Source organism: Otolemur garnettii, unplaced genomic scaffold (genome assembly GCF_000181295.1).
Source record: "Otolemur garnettii isolate 467f Iridium unplaced genomic scaffold, OtoGar3 scaffold00016, whole genome shotgun sequence".
NCBI lineage: Eukaryota > Metazoa > Chordata > Mammalia > Primates > Galagidae > Otolemur > Otolemur garnettii.
The window spans coordinates 8,801,642-8,824,573 of NW_003852411.1; the positions used below are offsets into that span (position 1 = coordinate 8,801,642).

General features: G+C 39.3%; 2 protein-coding genes across 5 annotated transcripts in view; one reads left to right on the forward strand and one right to left on the reverse strand.

The window, feature by feature from the left end:
• SWT1 (SWT1, RNA endoribonuclease homolog) overlaps positions 1-6,698 on the reverse strand; it is a 111,333-nt gene extending 104,635 nt beyond the window's left edge. For all 4 annotated transcript variants that reach the window (XM_023510831.1, XM_023510829.1, XM_003785624.3 and 1 more), the window contains exons 1-2: positions 6,626-6,698; positions 1,315-1,404 (exon numbers count right to left, since the gene is read on the reverse strand). In XM_023510831.1, the coding sequence (XP_023366599.1) occupies positions 1,315-1,395 (81 nt within the window). In that variant the 5' untranslated portion in view covers positions 1,396-1,404; positions 6,626-6,698. The remainder of the gene's footprint in view (positions 1-1,314; positions 1,405-6,625) is intronic.
• Positions 6,699-7,134: 436 nt separating this feature from the next.
• The window catches only part of TRMT1L (tRNA methyltransferase 1 like), a 40,835-nt gene continuing 25,037 nt past the window's right edge, over positions 7,135-22,932 (forward strand). Inside the window, exons 1-5 of the mRNA XM_023510805.1 lie at positions 7,135-7,641; positions 12,030-12,140; positions 13,981-14,094; positions 17,928-17,992; positions 20,960-21,089. Coding sequence (XP_023366573.1) covers positions 7,407-7,641; positions 12,030-12,140; positions 13,981-14,094; positions 17,928-17,992; positions 20,960-21,089 — 655 coding nt within the window. The 5' untranslated portion in view covers positions 7,135-7,406. The remainder of the gene's footprint in view (positions 7,642-12,029; positions 12,141-13,980; positions 14,095-17,927; positions 17,993-20,959; positions 21,090-22,932) is intronic.

A 22,932-nucleotide genomic window follows, 5' to 3' on the forward strand; every position in this document is an offset into this window, starting at 1 on the left:
AAAAAAAAAAAAAAAAAAAGAAAGAAAGAAAGAATTGCAAACAGCATGCTAATTATTAATAGCAAATTGGAGGGGGGCATTATATAAATAGTACAGAGTACTGTATGGCCATGCTCCAGAGTCCCTTTTCCCTTTATCGTGTACTTGGAAGTCAAAATTAGTTACTATAAAGTTAATAAGAAAAGGGGCTGGGTGGAATGGCTCATCCTGTAATCTTAGCACTCTGAGAAGCTGAGGTGGGAGGATAGCTTGAGCTCAGTTTGAGGTTAGTATGAACAACATAGGGAGATCCCGTCTTTACCAAAAATAGAAAAATTAGCCAGAGGCAGGGGCATAAGCTTGTAGTCCCAGCTAATTAATTGGAAGGCTGAGGCAGGAGGGTCATTTGAGCACAAGAGTTAGAAGTTGCGGTGAGCTATCATGACACCACCGTACTCTAGTTAGGACGACAGAGTGAGACTCTATCTCAGGCGAAAAAAAATTAATAAGCAAGGAATAAATACCAAAAGGTACTATGATATCCAGAACACTTTACCCAAGTCATGAAAAAGTCTTATAAACGAACCTGCTATCAAAGAAACTTCTTCGGCAATACTACTTCTTTGGTGAATATTTACCTTTGCCAAATTAGTCTCTCATCTTAAGATGGTTAACAAAGCACACATACTATCCAATTCTGATAATGAACTATGCAGACTATTCAGAAAGTATATAATACAACAGATTACATGGTTTTTTCTTTGCTTTCGTTGCATCACTCACATTGTAGTTTTCTTTCTGAGACAATACCCAGCTCAATTAATATGATATCTTAAATTTCATCTCCCAAGACACTTCTTAAGGTAGTGTGCTGGTGGTGAAGGCACATGTTAAGTACATCTTCCCTACTATTCGCCTTCCCCACATACTGTTTGGCCATCCTGACCGAAGAGAGGGCAATCCTAGCCAATGCTGAGGAAATGAAAAAGGAAGAAACTGTGGAATGTGGTCCACTGGTGAGTTACTACCATGAATGAGGGGAAGGGGTGGAGGGGAGGTGAGAACTAAAGCTGGGAATGCTAAGCAAATTACCTCTGAGAAACGTATACTCTGAGCCTCAGGTTCTTCATCTATCTGATTGGATAATACCAACCCTCATAAAATTGTAAGGAATAAATAAAATAATACAAAAAAAGAACAGGATTTCTCCTACGTCAGCTGAGAACAAACTATTTACATAACTTATTATAATACTGAAGTATATTTTCTTAATAAACAAAAATGAATTGTAAAAGAAAAAAAGGGATCTTTAGGTCAGTAAATCAAAATGCTTACTTTTTCACCAAAGTAGGGGGATGAAGTGGTGCCTCTTCTCCGAGACTTCTCTTTCTTCCCACAGGATTCTTTGCTGAACATCTTAAAGAGCTAAAATAAACATTAGAGTTGCATTATACAGCCAGGCACAGAGGTTCACACCTATAATCCCAGAACTCTGGGAGGATGGATTGAGACCAGGATATCATCTCTACAAAAGTTTTGTAGCAAAATATCTTGAGAAAGATACCATCTCTACAAAACTTTTTAAAAATAGGGTGTGGTGGTGTACAGCTGTCGTCCCAGCTACTTGGGAGGCTGGGACAGGAGGAGCTATGATTGTGTCTCAGACCAGCCTGGACAACACTGAGACACTGTCTAAGGAAAAAAAAAATGTATATATATATATGTGTGTGTGTGTTTTACCACAGTAAAAAATACATTAGATATTTTTCTGCTTTCAGTTTATATAAAGATTAGAATTTAACAAAATGATTTCCATTTTTTCACCATTCCCAAGACAACTCTCACTGTTCCAACTTTCTTCACTTACATTTGCCTTCTTGATGATCTGTTCCCCTCCTTCAGTTTTATCTATCACCTTTTCAGAAATTACTCCTTTTTTTTTTTTTTTAAGAGACAAGAGTCTCACTTCGTGGCCCTTGGTAGAGTGCTATATTATCATCACAGCTCACAGCAACCTCTAGCTCGTGGGCTTAGGCGATTCACTCGCCTCAGCCTCCCAAGTAGCTGGGACTACAGGTGCCCACCACAACATCCGGCTATTTTTTATTGCAATTTGGCCAGGGCCAAGGTTGAACCCGCTACCCTTGGTATATGAGGCTGGTGCCCTACTCACTGAACCAGAGGCACTGCCCTCAGAAAAACTCTTCATCAGATCACCATTTTCAACTGTCTGTGATGGCTCGGCACCTGTGGCTCAAGCGGATAAGGCGCCAGCCACATACACCTAAGGTGGTGGGTTCGAATCTCCAGCCCCAGCCCACCAAACAACAATGATGGCTGCAACCAAAAAATGGCCAGGCGTTGTGGCGGGCGCCTGTAGTCCCAGTTACTTGGAAGCTGAGGCAGGAGACTCGCTTGAGCCCAGGAGTTGGAGGTTGCTGTGAGCTGTGATGCCATGGCACTCTACCCCAGGGGGATAGCTTGAGGCTCCGTCTCAAAAAAAAAAACTGTCTGTGAGACTACTATGTTGTATCTCATCTACATTTCAAAACCAATTAGTCTTTTCAATTTTCCCAGCATACCATCTGTAACTCAGTGAATAAGCCTTTGGGCAAATCTCACACACTTTTTTTTTTTTTGAGATAGAGCCTCAAGCTATCCCCCTGGGTAGAGTGCCGTGGCATTATAGCTCACAGCAACCTCCAACTCCTGGGCTCAAGTGAGTCTCCTGCCTCCGCCTCCCAAGTAGCTGGGACCACAGGCACCTACCACAACGCCGGCTTGCAGCCGTCATTGTTGTTTTGGCGGGCCCAGGCTGGATTCGAACCCGCCACCTTAGGTGTATGTGGCTGGCGCCTTAGCCCCTTGAGCCACAGGCGCCGAGCCATCTCATACACTTTTTAAGCCCCAGTTTCATGATACATAAAATACTATCCCTGAGGGTTTTGAGGGGTTCAAATGAAATAATGTATAACCTGTGCAAAACACCTTGCACAGGATGGTACATAGCAGGGTCTAAATAAATACTCGCTTATGTGATTGTCTTTCTACCAGGTCCTGAACGCCTTGAACAGTACGCTGTATTAGGAACTTAAGAAGGTTCTCATAGATGCTGATGAATAAATGAATGAGAGAATTCTTTTTCCTCAGAATATTCAATACACTCTTTTATTCTGAGCCACTTTCAATTCTTGCTCACTGTAGTTCTGTCCACTTCCTATCCTAGTCTAAATTTTCCTGCCCCGCAGTAGACCAAGTAAATACAGTAAGATAACGAGGGAAAAAAAAAAAACCCAGTAAGACAAATCTGGCCACACCCTATGGTCAAAAACAGTGTTCAGGTTAGTGTGAGCCAGCAGCATCTTGTGCTGGGACATAGTGGCCACAGATTGGCAATATTGCTAGGTCTGCTACGGAAGACATAAAGGAGATCTGGAAGCAAAGCCCCCACCACGCCCCGAAAAAGAGTTGATCGCTGGTAACGGCACATATTGCAACTGTGAGTCTAACAAAGGCTAGAAACCAACCACTTTTAATTATTCCTGGTCAATCATAATCAGAGTAAATTAAGTCCTACAAAAGAATGATCAATTATACTAAATCAAACATTTAGAATGCTTTGATGATTATGAGGAGGAAAAATGCCAAAAGCTAACAGGAAATTACTAACAAAAATTAATACATGTGTGTATTTTTTTCCACAGTAAAAAATACATTAGGTATTTTTCTGCTTTCAGTTTATATAAAGATCAGAATTTAATCTACTAATAAAAATTAATAAATGAATGTTCAAACTAGACTTCTGTTGTCATTCTGCTCTTGGGGTGAAACAGTGAGGGCAGCAAATCTCCCAGTCAGTTATTTTCAAAGAAATAACCTATGAGGCTCTGAGAGGAAAGCAGCTTCATAAGCCAACAAATAGCAAGGAAGTGCCCCCCCTCAAGAAAAAAACCTCAGGGGTCTGTCTTTGAGCTCCACAAAATGTGTACGAGCAGCAAGCATGGAAAATTCAAACTTAGGAAACTAGGACCACATTGCCAAATTCAAAAGGTGTTTTACAAAGTCAAAGAAAGAGGAAATAAGGGAAAGACACACAGAAAGAAACAGCAGGGGATCAAAAGTAAAAAATGAAAGGGGCATAATGCTTGGGGGTAAACTTTAACTTCCCCATTCTAAACTGCTAATCTACATCTTAAACCATCAATCTTTCCAGCACCGGTTGGTAACCTACTGATCTATATCTAAACAGCTGAACATTCCTGACCCTGCTGGTGTCCCACAGGTACTGGTGGGGGTTGAGGAATTCAGGCTGTGGTCAATGCACCCTCAAGCATGTCATCCTACACTAAACTCTAACCTACAGACTTGTAAGAATAGATTCTAAATTACCAAGAAATTCTACTTTGTAAGCTAAGTTTATGGAAATAAATTCACAATTGGGCTCTTAGAGTAGTAATTATCTTTTCCCTGTCTTTCGCCAAGGATTCCATCCCAGGGCAGGGAAAGGTATGACAAAATATAAGAATGTCCATGAAATGCATGTTTAGAGGCCACTAACTGGTTATATCCTCTTACAATTTAAACTGATCCACACTGGCCTGATGATGATGTTGCTTTGAATACAAAATAACGTTAATTTAAACCTCTTACCCACAGAGATATTGAAAAAGTACATGGCAGATAGTGAACTAAGGAAAAACACTATACATTTCCTATGACAATTTTTTATATCTATCTTAGTATGAAATTCACACTGATTTTATGGAAATCAAAATAAATTAAAAGAGGGCGGCACCTGTGGCTCAAAGGAGTAAGGCGCCAGCCCCATATGCCAGAGGTGGCAGGTTCAAACGCAACCCCAGCCAAAAACTGCAAAAAAAGGAAAAATAAATAAATTAAAAGAGGGAATAATTCCTGTGCTGGCCAGTCTCTAGGACAACTCCAGAAGATTCTGCTGCTTGGTAATCACATTCATTATGCAGGCAAAATGAATAGGACTGACCTGTGTAACCAACAGGATATTGCCATATAGTGGTATGAAGCTAAGTCATATAAAATATCAACATTTCTGCCTTGTTCTGTTTTGGATTGCTCCCACTAGGAAAAGCCAGCTGCCCTGAAGACACTTCAACAGCCCAAGGAAAGGCCCTCGGGCAAAGAAGTGAGTCCTCTTAACCAACAACCAGAACCAACTGCCGGCATGTGAATGAGCTACTTCTGAAGCTGACCCTGTACCTAATTCCTAGTCAAGCCTTCAGCTGACAGTAGCCATGGCACTGCAACTTCATGAGACCCAGAACCAGACCAAAAAGCCATTTCTGAGTTCCTGACCCACAGAAACTGTGAGATAATACATATTTATTATTGTTTTAAGTCACTACCTTTTGAGATAACTATGCAACACCAATAAATGAGAAATATATTCCATTAACACAACTCATCAGACTTTAAAGATAAGTTCTTTAGGATGTCTCAAGAGCAAAAGCCATGCTTAGAAAATCAGGCTAAAATTCCCATAGAATCCACATGCTAAAATCTAACCCTTTTTGTCTTTTGGTTTCCACGTAGTATTCAATGATGAGGTAAACTGATTGCATATAGCTTTCAGTGGAACCATCTTGTCTTCTAGAAATAAAAATCAATGATTTTTGTATAATGCATAGATACAGTATTTCTATAAATTATAATCAGTGTTATTACCCCATTTTTAGTTGACTGTAAAGCAGTTGTTAGTCAACCTACATCCAGAACTAGTAATTAAAAGGGGCGGAGGCACTAAAATGGCTTTAGGATTATAATTCACATTAGTTTCACAGGGATAATTTGTTTCCATTCAACAGTGGAGAGGTTAAAAAAAAATAAAACCCTCGAGATACACTTCCTTACGATGGAGGGTAAAGAAAGGTTAACTTCCAGGTAAGAGTTTCAAAGTGCCAATTAAGCATGCTACCTCTCCCCTGGGCTCTGAAACAAGTAGGAAATACACGGAGAAGACAGGTATTTATCAGTTTTATTAACTAAAAAACCAAACAAAAGTGTATTGTATCTGAGACTAAAGGGGGTTGCTTCCCTCGCCTTCTCTGGGGCCTATATTCGGACAAGTCCCAAGCAAAGAAGCCAGAAACCTCAAGTACCCCCCCCCCCGCGCGCGCCCATTGCCCCAGTGGGTTTATCATCAAAAAGTAGACGACACAGAGAAGGGGGTCCAGGCAGAGAGAGAAAAAAGAGAAGAGAACAAGAGAGGCTTGAGTGCAAAGTAAGCCCATAGAATGCAGGGTGTCAGTGGACTCACTGGCTTATGTTTTGGAAAATCAGAAACACAATTACCAAGGGACCCGAAGCTCCACACACTTAGCGCTCTGGTTATTAACAGACCGAAGACACCGCAAAACTGGGCCAAAAAAACTCCTGTCCACTAGACGCTAGTGGTGTCCACTAGACGCCACACCACTGCGCTACCAATGCTGGCAAAATGAAGGCTACAGCAAAAACAAAAACAAAGGAAAAGAGTGTTCGAGGGCGGTGTGGGTGACGGTGCGAAAAGAAGAGCAGACCTCAACTAACTCCGCGGGACGGACAGGCAAGGTGCGGAGGCTCGTAAACCGCCACCATCCACCAGGGCCGCAGAACCGGGCCAGATACTCACGCTGGGCGAGGGGCAACCACGGAGGCAGTCCGGGCCAGAACCACACTGGCCACCGAGCCGCCTCGACCCGGGTCCGTTCATACAGCTGAGCCGCTCAGCCTCGAGCGACTCCCAAGCCTCTAGTCTGGCCGGCCGGTCGCCTGTTTGGGTACTTGGGGCGGGGGAAAAGCGAGCACCCGCCCCCGGCCAGTTGCTACCTTATCAGCGCCCACTGCGGTGGCGACTCCGGAGGCCTAGGCCACGGGGAAGGGTGCCCTGAACCCGACGCCCGCTGGGAAATGTAGTTCCGCGCCCCGGTCCCGCCGGCCGCCCGAACGCTCCGGGGCGTTTGTTTAGATTGGCATTTGCTTCCCCGCTCGCCCCCCGAGGACTTGGAACGCCGGCCCCGCCCCGGGAGGTGCAGTGCACTCTGGGCATTGTAGTCTTGTTCTGTTCGGTGGGTGCAGGACGAGTGGAACGGAGACGCACCGTGGAAACGGAACTCTCGTACCCCATTGGACGCCGTCCCCAGTACGCGTCTGCGCAGTCTGTGGTGGCGTCGTAACGCCCCGGGGAAGGGGAAGCGGACGGGGACCTGGACTTGCTGCATCTGACTTTCTGCTGTACTACTAGCAGGATTGGGTCACTGGTTCTTCCCCTTTTGTCTGTTGCACGCATCCCGCCCTCCCCATTTGTTTTCCCACTCCTTGGATCCAGCCCAGTGGGCATTCACGTCAGTTCTCTCACCCCGCCGTGAGCCCCCTCTTGGTCCCCGGGAGGGCCTGGCACGGAGGCGGTAACTATGGAGAATATGGCGGAGGAGGAGCTGCTACCCCTGGAGAAGGAGGAGGTGGAGGTGGCCCAGGTCCAGGTCCCGACCCCGGCCCCGGACTCGGCTCGGGTCCCAGCTCCGGCCCCGGATTCGGCTCTGGACTCGGCTCCGACTCCGGCCTCGGCTCCAGCCCCAGCCCCTGCCCTGGCCCAGGCTCCGGCCCTGTCCCCGTCCCTAGCCTCTGCCCCTGAGGAGGCTGAAAGCAGTAAGTGCAGGAGGCCCAGATCTTTCTGCCTCAGGAGAAATGAGAAAGTGCGCCTTGCTGGGAAGTAGGGGAGGCCCTTCTTCACAGGGATGGTTTTTATGGGGAAAGGCAGGTTTAGGGAAATGGAGGGAGGAAGGGGGGACCTGGGTAGCGGGTAAAGCAGGCATGTAGAACGGGAGAAGGCACCTCCCATCACGGTGAAGGTTATGTGGAGGCCACGGGTGCTGCAGATACAAATAATTAATTTAAGGGTTTCTTGGTTAACGGGGGTCTTTTTATGGTCCAGAAATAGGAAGTTACACCTAATTTGGTAGTTTCCCTCTCGACCCAGTAAGCCATAGTTAACTGTGTCCTTTCAAATGTGATATACTCACCAAGGCAACCGGTTTACGATACTAGATCCTAGCTGCCAAAATTAAGAAATCATTACTGTCAAGTGTTTTTTTTTCTTCGACATACACAAAGAGATGGGTTTTTCTCGTTTTATTTTCTTTAGCAGCTTGCTTCCAAAAACAATTTGAGACTGATGAGTAGTTTAGGAAAGAATCGACTAAATTTATGGATATCTTCCCCCATACGTAAATACCAGTTGAGTTTTGTACTCCGTTCCATCTGAACTTGACGGTTGAAAATTAACAACCCATGTTATCAAGCTTCTGAATGTGCTTGCATGTTTTCTAAATACTAAGACTATAAAAGATGGATGAGTAACACTTTCTCAAGGAACTTGTGGACATTTTTAAATGTAAGGTCTAAGAAAGATTTAATGAAGTTCTTGTAACAAATTATTCTGAGGTCCATAAATTGACCCTTATGCTCTTTCTGAATTATAACTTAAAATCTCTTAAATTAATCCATCGCCCTTCCTACTTCTAGACTACTTTTGAGTGTAATGCTAAAACACTCGGATAGGTATAGTTTAATGTTATTTTGCTACTTCAAAACGACATGTAAATTATTACAGATTTAAGAGTAGGGCTGATCATAGGAAAGCCAAAGTCAATATACCACAAGTAGTCCCCTCCTCATCATAAAAGCTTAAATGCAAAATATGGCGAATTATTGCTTTGCTCACAACTACAGTGGGAGGGAGAGTGATGGTATTAAACTTTCCTAAGTAGCCTCCTACCCCACTTCCAAAATATATGTTTTTATTAATCAGAAGTGGTTCCGCAACTTTAGGGAATACATACTTTTTTTCACTTCCCCTCCAGCAAAAAATAGTTTGGAAAGATTTACTCTTATGTTCCAAAACTTACAAATACATCATTTGAAGAACGTATACTGTTGAGGAAGCCCGAAAGTGCATTAATAAGACAAACATGTAATGATGGAGAAATCCAAAATGCATTAAAAGTAAAATGTATTAATCATATAAAAATTATTTTTAGATGATCTAGTTAGTCCTTTGAAGTCAGTCATAACTAGGCAAGATGAAGATGGCCTATCTTCTATTGAGGAAAAAATGACAGCAGTTGTAAAAGACCCTTGTAGCGTCTTCGACTCATCTGATTTAGAAAGAGGTTTGGTATTGACTTCTTGATTATTAGCATGTTATGAAAAGTAGGTTGAGTGGCTCAAACACAGATTGTCTAATATCTACTATCTTGAACCAGAAAGTGATTTCAGAAATATTTATAAGTATACATGAATTTTTAGACAGATCTTTCCATTTTCTTCAATAGTGGAACCACAGGATTTTTAGTTTTCTAAATTACCAAGTTCCTTTCTCTTATTTTGTACTATTTACTAGAATAATTTCAGTAAGTACATCTTTAAATAGTGCTATTTATCTTGTTTTCACATAGATCTTTGAACAATGAAAGCCAGAAGCCTTTACAATTACCAATTAGATAGGTTGGTTTATACACATGGATTCATTTCCTGAATATAACTGTCTGATCTAGCAATTAAAAGTTTTTGATCAGATGGGAAAAAACTTTACCTATTTATAGAAATTAAATCTCATCTTAACTCATTTGAAGAATATGTAGTTTAAGAACTCAATAATATTTGTTGCTTTTTGTTCTTGCTCCTTTAAAAATAAGGTGAAAAATTGCCCTTTAATAAATTTGAGCAGGAACATCTGATAGTGCTGAATTGGACTCCAAAATTACTGACACAATATTCTATTGCATCCAAAAAGTGTAATGATAATTTTAAAAAATTATTGCTTAACAAATTATTGCCTACAGTGTGCAAATTACTGCACTAGGCATTTAGCCTTCTTATTGCTTATTTGTGGGGAGACAAACAAGAATACAGATTACACAAATAGGTGGACAGATAAACTGACAGTGAAGCTCAGAGAGGTATTAATAGGAAGGTAACAGCATCAAGAATTCAGTATAAACTCTTAAGGTTTTAAATTGTTTAATAACATAAGTATTAGAAATAGGAGATGCTGGTTTATCCCATTTTCTCTTATCTCCTTGGATCTTCACCTGTCAGTGTTCCGTGTCTTATATATTCAGTTCCCCACTTTGTAAGTGTTCTTTTCCTTTGGGATGCACATATATTCAATCTCTCCATCCTTAAAAAAAAAAAAAAAAGACATGCGTGATACCAGTTGCAATCGTATTCATCTTTTTTATACTTCCAGACGTCTTGAAAAAATAATCTACACTGGTTTTCTCTATTTTCTTTTCTACTTCCAAATAGGACCGAACCAACTTCTTAAAGGTCACCAGAGATTTCCAACATATGAAATCCAGTGGCCTTTTCTTTATCTCTACAACTGTTTGTGATACTTAGTGTTGAGCTTTTCTCTTTTATAGATTCTTCTTCCTTGGCTTCCACAGTATATAGATTCGCCTCACCATTTATTCTTTCAGAATCCACCTTCCTGATTCTTTTCAGCCAACTTCTCTTATAAATAACTTACATCCCTTCATATCTCACTTCCAGATGTGTCTGTCCTATATGAGTAATTGTATGATCACTCAGTCTAGCAGCATTGAGGAATTTATCCTCTCAACCCAGTCAAGAAGATTTAAAAGAAAAAAAGAATATTTTAAAAAGACTTACTCATGTACTCTCAAATTTACAAGTACTTCATTTGAAGAATGTGTAATGTGTGACAAACCTGAAAATGCATTACTGGGACAAAGACATAATAATTAAGAAATCTGAAATGGATTAGGATTAAAGTATGTTTTAAACACATTTTATAATTAACTTTAGGTGATCTAGATTGAAATCACTCATAACTAGGTAAGACTGGGTCCAGATGTTTTTCTTCTCTTTTTCACACTTTTGTCTTAGGCTTTCTCATAGTTCCACCTAACGTGTTACGATTTGTGTCTCCAGAATCTTCCTGGGCTCCCAAAGCAAGTTGTCGACTGCCTACTGGCCGTTATTACCAGAATACTCTACCAATAGTACATCTAAACATACTGTGTCAAAAACTAAATTTCATTTGCTCGCTCTTCTTCCTTTTCTCTACCTTGTTTAGTTCTTGGAGCCAGTATTCTCAACCACATAAACTCAAAAGCATAGAACCATCTTTGATTTCACTTTTCGTCCTTCTCACAGCTCAAGTTCTCTTGTTTCTTTTTTTACTTCTGATGTCCTGTACCTTCCCATTACTAATTTTCTCACCTTTCTTACAAAACCCTGATACTATTGCCAGAAATACTCTCCTGAAATGCATTCGAATCCTTTCATTCACTTCTTCAAAAACCTGCAAAGACCATTGCCTGAAGAATAAAGTCCAAACTAACTTACATAGAATTTCTGCCTTCCGGGATCTCTAATACCTTTTTTGCTCCATATTTTTCTTCCTATTCCATCCACTCAAATGTATTACCTTCTAGCCAAGGGTAAGGGAGGGGTGGCTGTATACTTTATGCCACATGCCCTTGTTTACAAGGTAGTTTGAATTTATAAGGCCAGTCTCCCAATCTCTACTTAGTCAAATGGCACTTCAGTGGAGACGTGCTCCAAGTTACTTAAAATGACTCCTTCCTGTGTATGCCTGCATCACAGTGCCTCTACCTCTAGTGTTCATTTCAGCCTACTTTTAGATAGAAGTTCACATATTAACCTCTCTCACCTGACTGACAGTTATTTGAAGACAGGAAACATGGCTTATATTTCCTTCTCCCATATTTTCTACAGGATGGAAACAATTTTTATAGAACTATGTTGACCAATTAGATAAAATTTTAAAGCCGTAATGTTATGCATGGGGGTTTTCCCCCCAACTTTTTGCCTTCTGAAGCATGCTTGTTATTTTGTACGCTGAGTTGCGGCAGTATTCCAACGCTAGGTACTAGGACAGGAAATAAAGTGTAAACTTATATGTGATGTGGTAAAAAAAAAAAAAAATGCAAGTACAATACAAATTGTTAAAGCGTAATTTTCTAACTCTTAAAATTGCCTTTCAGAGAGACACTTCTCAATCCAAAGGCAGCTTGCCGATCTAGAGAAATTAGCTTTTGTAACTGAAGGGGATTTTAAATCTGCCAGTTCATCAAACTCAGATAATCTTGATGCAGGTATTTCCATGTTTTTGTTTAATTTCTAATTTATCATCTTTCAGTTTGTGAATATAGTTTGCTAAGAATAGACCATTTATTCCTTTTGAACTAAAACAGTAGTAAAGTAGAAATTTTTATTGAGGAAATTGAGAGCCTTGTATGTGCAGAGGTGCTATGGGAATAAATTAGTTTATGATTCCTCAGGGAATTATAATCTCATGGATGTCTAAGGGCTGCGTATGGTATAAGTTAGGAATTGCTTTTGGCTGTGAGTAACAAATTAAAAAAAAACAACTGTATCTTCAATAATATAGAGGTTAATATTCTATCATGTAAAAGAAATTCCAAGATAGGCAATTTAGAGCTGGTACAAGAATTCTACGGTATTGTCAATGACCAGGCTCCTCTCTTTCTGTTCTGCTATGGTTAGTGCTGGTTACCATCCTCAAGATTACCTCATGATTTTTTTGAAGTAGGTGGTGTATATAAAAACATAAATTGAACCTATCTGGTATTGTTCTGCATGTGAAGGGTATTTGTTGAATTAAAATTTATTAAATGAGTTATTGATTATTGGTACATATTTTATTGTTTTAAATGTGAATTTGACCTTCTAATACTTTTATATACTTTTTTCCCCAAAACACACTGTGTAGAAAGTAAATGGGATCTGTTTCCATCTTTTTTTGTTGGCTTGTATTTGAGACAGGATCTTGGAATGTTGCCTAGATTGGAGTACAGTGGCCATTCATGATAATGATCAAAGCATACTATAGCCTTGAACTCCTGGCCTCAGGCAATCCTCCTGGTCCAACTTCCCAAGCACCTGAGACTACAGACATGTGCCACTATGCCTAGATCATATAGTATTTATCACAGTTTTTATTTGAAATACATTATATTTCTTTTTATGATTATTTTTTATTTTTTAATTTTTTTGGCTTGGGACAGAGCTTTACTCTGGGCTCAGGGTCGAGTTTGCAGTGGCATCATCAACTCCCTGCAACCTCAAACTGCTGGACTCAAGCCCTTCTGCCTTAGCTTCCTGTGTAGCTGGGACTACAGGACATACAACCACACATGGGTAGCTTTGGTTTTATGTTGTTTTCTTAGAGATAGGATTTTGCCATGTCGCCAAGGCTGATCTCAAAGTCACTGGCCCCAAGCAATCTTCCCATCTCAGCTTCCCCAAGTGCTAGGATTACAGGCATGAGCCACCGTGCCTGACTTATATTTCTAATTAAATAAGACTTCTATAGGGAGTTTGGTAATAAAGAAGAAAGAACTTACAAATTCAAGTTGGAGACAGAGGTTCTAACCATGTCCCCCATTTCAGTACAGCAATTATGTTGGATCTCATCTACTCCTTCCACTTCCTTCCATGTTAACTATTTTTGTCGCAGCAGATTAGCAAAGGAATATATAGCAGGTACTTATGCTGTCTGCTCAGCACAAGTTCTTTGGGGAGTATGATAGCCACTGTCCTTTCCCATATTCAAGGTGAAGTGATGCTTTCTGTGGCAGGTGGTTTGGCTTAAAGAATATCATCGTTTATCACTTCCTCAGACTCTCTATTTGCAGTGGCAACAAGAGCATTGGAAAGCCACAGAGAAAGTTTTAGGGTGAAAAAACAATCACTGGTCATATGCTACAAGACTATTGTTATTGTTAACTACCCCCTGGTTCAGTAGTTATTGTTAACTACCCCCTGGTTCTGTGATAATGACCTCCCCCTACACTTAAGAAAGACTTTCTCTAAGAAGTGAGAGGGGGAGCCCCCTGTTACCTGTTGTAGCTGAAATCTACCATTAATAATGAATATATTCTATACTTTATGGATTCTTTTTGTCTTTTTAAGGAAACAAGCAGATGTGTCCTTTGTGCCCCATGGAAAAATTCAGAGCTTGTAATAGCCATAAGCTTCGTCGTCACCTTCAGAATTTACACTGGAAAGTCTCAGTTGAATTTGAAGGTTAGTATTTTTATTCTTGCAAAAAAGCATTGTATGTGAAATTCAATATTTGTTACCAATTTTGGAATTTAATTATGAACATAGTCAAATATTTTGAGTTTAAAATTATGAGGGATTTAATGTCACTTCTAATACATTTAATAAAAGACTATATAGCTCTAGGCCAGTGGTTCTCAACCTTCCTAATTCCCATTGTTAGAAATGGAAAAAAGGGGTCGCCACCCACAGGTTGAGAACTGCTGCTCTAGGCAGTAGATGTATATGACACAAGTAGTTAGTTCAGCAAACAGTTTCTATCCTGATACTCTGTTTGGCCTTAGGAGTCCATGTTGCTTACTCAACAATATTTTGGTAAGTTAACTTTTCCTTTTGTAGTAGAATAATTTTACCCGTATTTTTGAAGGTGTAGTAAATGTAGTAAAATAAGAAAATAAACAAATTGATACAAATATTGGAAAAGATGTGATGACATCTCTTTTTCTGCTGATAGCTTAAAAAAATACTAGCTTTGGGGCCTGTGGCTCAAAGGAGTAAGACGCTGGCCCCATACGCTGGAGGTGGCAGGTTCAAACCCAGCCCTGGCCAAAAACTGCAAAAAAAAAAAATACTTGCATTACTTATATTCAGAATGGTGGTGGGATATAGTGTAAATATTCAGAAATTATGATCTTTCTTTAGATAAATGGAAATTAGAAAAAAATACACTAATTACAATAATAGCAAAAAAAATACAGTTTCGGGAAATAAATTTAACAAGAGGACTCACAGTGAAAAAAAGTTGAAGGTTAGAAAATAAGATCTTTTCAAGTTAAAAGACTTCCTAGATTCTGAGATAATGATATATGTGAATTATTACAGCATTTTTGCAAAAAGATCTAGCAGAATCTTTTTTTTTTTTTGAGACAGAGTTTTACTTTGTCACTCTCGGTAGAATAGCATAGTGTCACAGCTAACAGCAACCTCAAAGTCTTGAGCTCAAGCAATTCTCTTGCCTCAGCCTCCCAAGTAGCTGGGACTACAGGCGCCCACCACAATGCTCAGCTATTTTTTGTTGCATTTGTCATTGTTGATTAGCTGGCCCAGTTCAGGTTGGAACCCACCATCTTCGGTGTATATGGCTAGTGCCATAGCCACTGTGCTATAGGAGCCGAGCCTAGAGGAATCTTTTAAAATTTAAAATGTACATATCCATCCATCAGACAATTTTCCCCCTAGAATGCTTTAGAAATAACAAAATCAATAGGCAAGGATAGATTACAAAGATATCATTGCAGCATGCACTTAGTAACAAAACCTAAAATTTAAATAAGGAAATGGTAGAATAAATTATGGTACATGCATACCATGAAATAATATGCAGCCACTGAAAAAAGTACATACTAGCTTAGAAGTTATTTCCGTGGTAAACTAGTGAAAACAACAGTGTATAGGGGAGATTTTATAATATTGCATTTTGATAAAACAAAAAAGATCCCTCCTCAACAAAACCTTTAAATATCAATCTTAAACATATACATATTTATATTTATATATGATAATGTGAGCATAGAAATTGTTAAATATGGTTGTCTGGCACTTCAGCCAAACTGGTTGAGACAGCCAGTAAGAGACACCAAGCAAGAAAAGAAGCCAGAGCTATGCCTGACCCATTTTCTTAATATTATTGGTAAATATTATTGGTAAAAGGTTATCATTAGTTACTTAGGGAAAAGGGAATTAGGCTAATTCAGGGGCCATCCTCTTTTAAGTTTAATTTTATATAAGAGTATATGGCAAACCATATTGACTTTTTCTTAAAAAATAAAGGTCTCATTTTAATTAAAAAGATCTCTTTCCTATTCCTTATTTAGGCCATTGATCAGCCTTTAGGTTTGTTCTGTCTTTAGCCAAGTTACTCTCAAGTGGTTTGTCATATTCCTTTGCTTACTTGTGCATATGGTTCTCTTCTCTGTGTACATTAGGCTGCTGGGTTTTCTCACATGGTATTGATCTGGTAAATGGAAAAGATAGGATAATTTTTGTCTTAGTGGGCAGGCTTCAAAGTAGTTGACAAATATGTTAAAGGTGGAAGCAACGACATCTGCTAAAAGAATGGATGTGAGATATAAGAGGGGGAATGCTTAGATTTGGAACTTGAGCAACTAGGAATATGGAATTGGCCTTTACTGAACTGGAAGAGACTACTTTAGGACCAAGTGTGGGAAAGAAAGCCAGGACCAGAAAGGCTCGGTGTCTCTAAAGATTGACATGCATCTAAGTGGAGGTGTCAAGTAGCCTATAGGCTAGATGGATCTGGAGGTTTGAGGAGCTAGAGATACACATTTGAGAATTGTCAGACTATAGATGGTATTTAAGCCCAGGAAAGTAGAGGAAATAACTATAGCAGTACATATTAATGGAAAAAAGAAGCCATACGGGGCTGAGGGCTGGGACATTTCAACATATACAAGGAAAAAATGATTGGTACACCCTCTGGGTAAAGGGCTCAACTACCAACTTGAACATTACCTTAGAAATGCAAACAATGTAACCTAAACATTTGTGCCTTCATGTTAATCTGAAAGAATTTTTTTTTTTTTTGGCAGTTTTTGGCTGAGGCTGGGTTTGAACCTGCCACCTCCTATATATGGGGCCCACACCCTGCTCCTTTGAGCCACAGGTGCTGTCCTGAAATAAATTTTTTAAAAATTACAAAAAAAAAAAATGATTACATCTAAAGTATAAGAAGAAAGGAGTTGGAGATGACTTATAGGGTTTGAGTTAGGAGCGATTATAAGACATCTTTTGATTCAAAAAAATAATAGTAAAGAGACCTGGTTAAGAGAAAATGATTAGTTTAGTCTTGACAAGTAGTTTTTAAAATGTTGACCAGATATGTGGTTGTATTTCCTTAATAGGTAATTGGAAATAGGGATCTGGCTCTCAGAAATGAGTTAGTAACAGAGCTATAATTCAGGATTCCATCCCACAGGAAAGATAACTGGAATTATGAAAGGAGTTTTAAGTTACCAAGGAAATAAAAAAAAAAGTCTTGAGGCCAACCGAGCCTAAGTAATACCTACATTTCAGGATATAAGAGGAGGAAGAGCATCCGTAAAGATGATCAAGAAGGGTGGGAAAAGAATCAGGATAGTGCTAAATCATAGATGAAGAAGGGTCTGTCTACTAGCAAATACAGCATAAAGCAAAGATGATGGAGCCAAGAAAAAGTCATGATGGCAAAGACTGGATTGTAAAGCTGAGTCCCAAAGAAGCTAAATGACTAATCCAAAAATAAAACAGCCACAGCAGAACCAGAATTTGAACCTGGATCTTCCTGCATATACACAGGAGGAAATACACATTTTTGTGTGTGTGTATAAAATGTACAAAAAATTATAATTTTATATATAACAAAAGTATATAGTATAGCAGTTGCATTTGTCTAATTATGATATTACAAATATATAAAAATAATCCTAATTCCTTTTTTATTTTTTTAGAGACTAAAGTCTCACTTTTTGGCCAGGCTGGAGTACAGTATTCTGATCATTGCTCTCACAGCCTTGAACTCTTGGACTGGAGTGTCCTACCACCTCAGCTTCCTGAGTAGCTAGAATCACAGGTGCACACCACCACAGTGGGCTAAATTTTCTATTTTTTGTAGAGACAGAGTCTCGCTATGTTATCAAAGCCGGCCTCTAGCTTCTGGCCTCAAGTGATGCTCCTCCCTTTGCCTCCCTAGAAGCTGGGATTACAGGCAACACCACTGCACCTGGAACCCAATTGTTATAAAATAAACTTTGCTTATAATTTTTAATGATAATTGAACATTTAATGAACTTTCATTCTAGGTTACAGGATGTGCATTTGTCACTTACCTTGTCGACCAGTGAAACCAAACATTATTGGAGAACAGGTAATCAGATTTTTTTTTTTTACTTTTAAATTTAGTCCTCTGTAAAGAAAGAGCGATATTTACTTACTTTAAAATGTGCATGTTCAGCAATGTGGTTTACTTCAAAATTGTGTATCTTTCAAATTATCATAATAGGAATAACATGAAATATATTGAAGAAAGAATTGCTATATTAAACTTCTCGTTTTATAGTTTTTAATTTCAGTCAGATAAATTGTTCTCATATATTTAAAATTAAAATTAACCCATTTATTTATTTTGGAATGCAAAAATTTAAAGAGTATTTTTTTTCTTTCAAAATAACTTTTGATCATGGAATCGGAGCTTTAATTACTATGACTTAATAAATAATTTGTTTTGATTTCATATTAGTCCTCTCCAAGTTCTTCCTTTTAAGCTTAATTTGACAGAATCAAAAAAGTTTCTGAAATCTTAATAACTCAAAAAAATATGTGTTTATTTTTAGGATGTATTTGACCTAAGGAGAACACAAACTATACAAACTATAAAATTTTTTAGTAACAGTATCCTGACTGGACATTAGCTTAGTGAACTCTCTTTATCAATTTTTCTTTGGGTAAACTGTTGAGAAAGAAGTGTTCTGTGAACGGTAGTCAGGACAGTGCCTAATCTATTAAGTCAATCCAAGATACTGTTCATGTGATAACAGTAGTACAATAATAAGGTAAGGAGCGCTGTGTAATGTTTACTATTCTCTACTCGCTATAACGTCCCAAGTAAATAGGAGGCAGCAGCAGTAAGCGTAACAGGTATCAAAACTAAGTGAGAGCTGTTGGAACAATATTTTTTCTCACTAAATGAGAATTTATGAAGTGACAGTTCTTTTACTTAGAAAAACAGATTTCTTATTATGTCTCTAACATTCTTTGGGCTATAGAGCTGACTCCAATTTTCAGAAATCTTTTGAGCAGATTATTAAATGTGGCCATCATTAAAAATAAAATTATATAAAACTTAAAAGTGACGGAGTTATATTTAAAAAATCCAAAGTAATGACTGTTCACCATTTCTAATTATTGTACGACTCTTTATTATTGGTACAGTTCAGGTTATTTGCATCTATTATATGGGGTACTTGAATGGTGGCAATGCTCTATAGTGGTATGAGGCTGCATATCCTCTTTCCAAATTTGAAATTGGCTGTGATAGAGTATTTTTACCATGGAAATCTGCAAATATGACAAATTAAGCTCTATTTTTCTGGAGTGCCAGTTGATAAACATTTACCAGCACACCACTGCTAACATTACCCCATTTATAAGCGTGCCACATAGAAAATACATATGGGCTCAGCACCCATTGCTCAGCAGTTAGGGCACCAGCCACTGGGGCTGGTGGATTCGAACCTGGCCGAGCCTGCTAAAATAAACAAAGAAAAAAAATAGCTGGATATTGTGATGGGTGCCTATAATCCCAGCTACTAGGGAGGCTCAAGCAAGAAAATCACTTGAGCCCAAGAGTTTGAGGTTTCTATGAGCTGTGACGCAACAGCATTCTGCCAAGGGTGATATAGTGGGACTTTGTCTCAATGGGGAAAACTAGGAAATTAAACTTGTAGCCTGTTGTTAAAGTAAGACTAAAAAACATGTAAATATAGGTAAGGAAGTTAAGACCCTTTCAAAGTCATATGGCAAAATTAGTATCAGCATCTGCAGGAAGAATGGGAACCAAAGACCCTAGAAAGCACCCCCAGAAAGGGGGAAAAAACAGAGAAAAAAGCTGGACAAGGTGAATAAAAACAATTTATCTACCTCACTTTTAAAAGTTGAATTACTTATCTGGGTAGTTTCTGCTTTTATTGGAAGCCAGGCCTGTAAGGGATACAACTTACAAACACCCCTGCTGGGTCTGTAAACACTCTGAATAACAATGGCCATAACGAGGTGCCTGCAGGCCTGGGAGGGAACATTAACCAGGTGGACCCCTGCCCAGTCAATAGTCAACAACCTTCCAGAAGCAATACCCATTGTAGAGATTTGTATGAGATCAAGGGAACAATCCCTGAGATGGGGCAGAAGGGCTTGTACCCTAAGCACGGAGGGAAACACCTCTGGGTAGAGATAAGGGGAAAATTCCTTTTATCCACCATTTCTTCATCTGCTCCACAAAGAAACTAGAGGGGTCTAACCTCCCTCAAGGGATGTGTGCATGACCACAGACAGGAGGCTGCCCCCATACAAGGCTCAGGTTCTGCATTTCTCAAAGCTGCCCAGACCCTTAAAGTTAATGATTATAGATAGAATAAGAACTAACATGCTTGCTCAGAGAAACTGCTGACGTTTTTGTTCCCTTCCTAAGCTTACCCCTCGGCTAAGTAAGAAAATAGCCTTACTAATAAAAGTAATAAAAGCTGGGTGAAAAAAATAAATAAATAAAAGCTGGGTGGAACAAGCACTCAGGGCCACTTGGTAAAGCCCCACAAGCTAGTGGTGGTCCCCTATACCTACTCTTTTTTGTTTGTTTGTTTTGGAGACAGAGTCTCACTATGGAGGGCTGTGGCGTCATGGCTCACAGCAACCTCAAACTCAGGCTTAAGTGATTTTTGCCTCAGCCTCCCAAGTAGCTGGTACTACAGGTGCCCACCACAACGCCTAGCTATTTTCTGTTGCAGTTGTCATTGTTGCTTAGCAGGCCCAGGCCAGGTTCCAACCTGCCAGCCTCAGTGTATGTGGCTGGCACCCTGCCCACTGAGCTACAGGCACTGAACCCCCCCATACCTACGTTTTAAAACTCTATTCTGTGTGTCCTGTCCCTTTATCGCTCACCGCTTTTACTTTCATTTTTCCCAGGCAATTGCTGCCATTATTCCATAGATCTTAAAGGAGGGCAGGACCCTGGTGATCTTCTTTACCATTAAGCCCTAGACACAGTAACATACTTAAATTTGCAAACTTATACTTCTATTTCATTGTCTTAGCAACTTATTTATATTAAATTCTCTGACAGATATCCAGTAAAATGGGTGGACATTATCACTGTATCATTTGTTCAGCAACAATCACCAGAAGGACTGATATGCTAGGACACGTTAGGCGCCATGTGAATAAAGGAGAGACTAAATCCAGGTATACTGTTGGTAAGTTGAAAAATCTCATCAAAATATTACTAAGTGAATATTTAATGGTTCCATTGTTTTGTTTTGTTTTTGTTTTTTGAGACACAGTCTTACTTTGTATGATACGATGTCATAACTCACAGCAACCTCAAACTCCTGGCCCAAGTGATCCTCTTGCCTCAGCCTTCCAAGTAGCTGGGACTATAGGTGAACACTACAATGCCTAGTTATTTTTTTAGAGACAGAGTCTTGCTCTTGCTCAGGCTAGTTTCGAACTCCTGAGCTCAGGCAATCTACCCGCTGGCCTTCCAGAATGCTAGATTATAGGTGTGAGCCACCACGCCTGCCCTGGTCACACTATTTTTTAAAGAGATCAGGTGGATAAAATATACTGATTTAATCAAATAAGTTAGTAGACTGCAAATCCATTAATTCAAGTTTTGGGGTTTTTTTGTTTGGTTGGTTTTTTTTTTGAGACATAATCTCAAGCTATCACCCTGGGTAGAGCGTCATGGCATCATAGCTCACAGCAACCTCTAACTTGGGCTCAAGCAATCCTCTTGCCTCAGTTTTTCTAATTTTTTAGTAGAGACAGGATCTTGCTTTTGCCCAGTCTGGTCTCAAACTCGTGAGCTCAAGCAATCCACCCACCTTAGCCTCCCAGAGTGCTAGGATTACCGGCATGAGCAACAGCACCTGGGCAAGTTTTTATTTTTATTTTTTGAGACAGACTCTCAAGCTATCCCCCTGGGTAGAGTGCTTTGACATCACAGCTCACAGCAACCTCCAATTCCTGGGCTCAAGTGAGTCTGTTGCCTCAGTCTCCCAAGTAACTGGGACCACAGGCACCCGCCACAACACCCGGCTATTTTTTGGTTGCAGCCATCATTGTTGTTTGGTGGGCCCAGGCTGGATTCAAACCCGCCACCTTAGGTGTATGTGGCTAGTGCCTTAGCCACTTGAGCCACAGGCACCGAGCCACCTGACCAAGTTTTAATTTCTTTCTGTGTGAGTTCCAGTAACATCAAACTGTTCTCAATTTAACATATACTTAATAAATGGTGAAAAAAAACCAGTGACACTAAAGTAAATTTAGGCATCTTAATGAAAGATTATAGAATTATATTCATAGTGATGTTTTATATCAGTAACTTTGTTATACTTATTGCTAGAAAACACTGGGAAATGAATGTAGAATGAAATAAACTCAATTCACCATCCTGAGGCATTAATCATTAATAATTTGTTATTACTTAGGAATGCTTTTTCAAGAATTATATTAAGCCCTGGTGGCCTAAAGCATCCATTGTATATCCATTGATTAACTTCTCTCCTCCACATCTAGAATGATGCTTTGTACCATTCTTTTAAGAACTGAAAAAAGTAGTTACAGAGCTAGTTTTCTAAAAAGGTTAATTTTCTCACAAATTTGAGAAAGGTTGAGGTGACATGCCTCTTCAGTGGGAATAGAAGGATATATAAACTATGGTTGGGGAGGGTTACTGTTACTTGCATTGTAGGAGGAGAAATATGGTTGCCGTATAGTTAACATTCTGATTGTATTATCAAGAAATAGAAAGGATCTTGATTGTTTTTCCCTACACATGCTATATATGTCTCATTTCTTAAATATTTAAAACATACATACAAATCAATTATTTTATTTGAGTTTATAGCTAAGTGATTCTAATGTCTATTAAATGTAGAATCATTTTTTCATTACTTCATAGCCATTTGAATGAAATTTGTGATTTAAAATCCTACCTATGGAAGGCTGTGTTGACCAGTTTGATGGAAGTATTTCAGATTGCATGTGAAAACCCCACACTGTACCCCAGAAGTGCATTAATGTACATAGTTACCA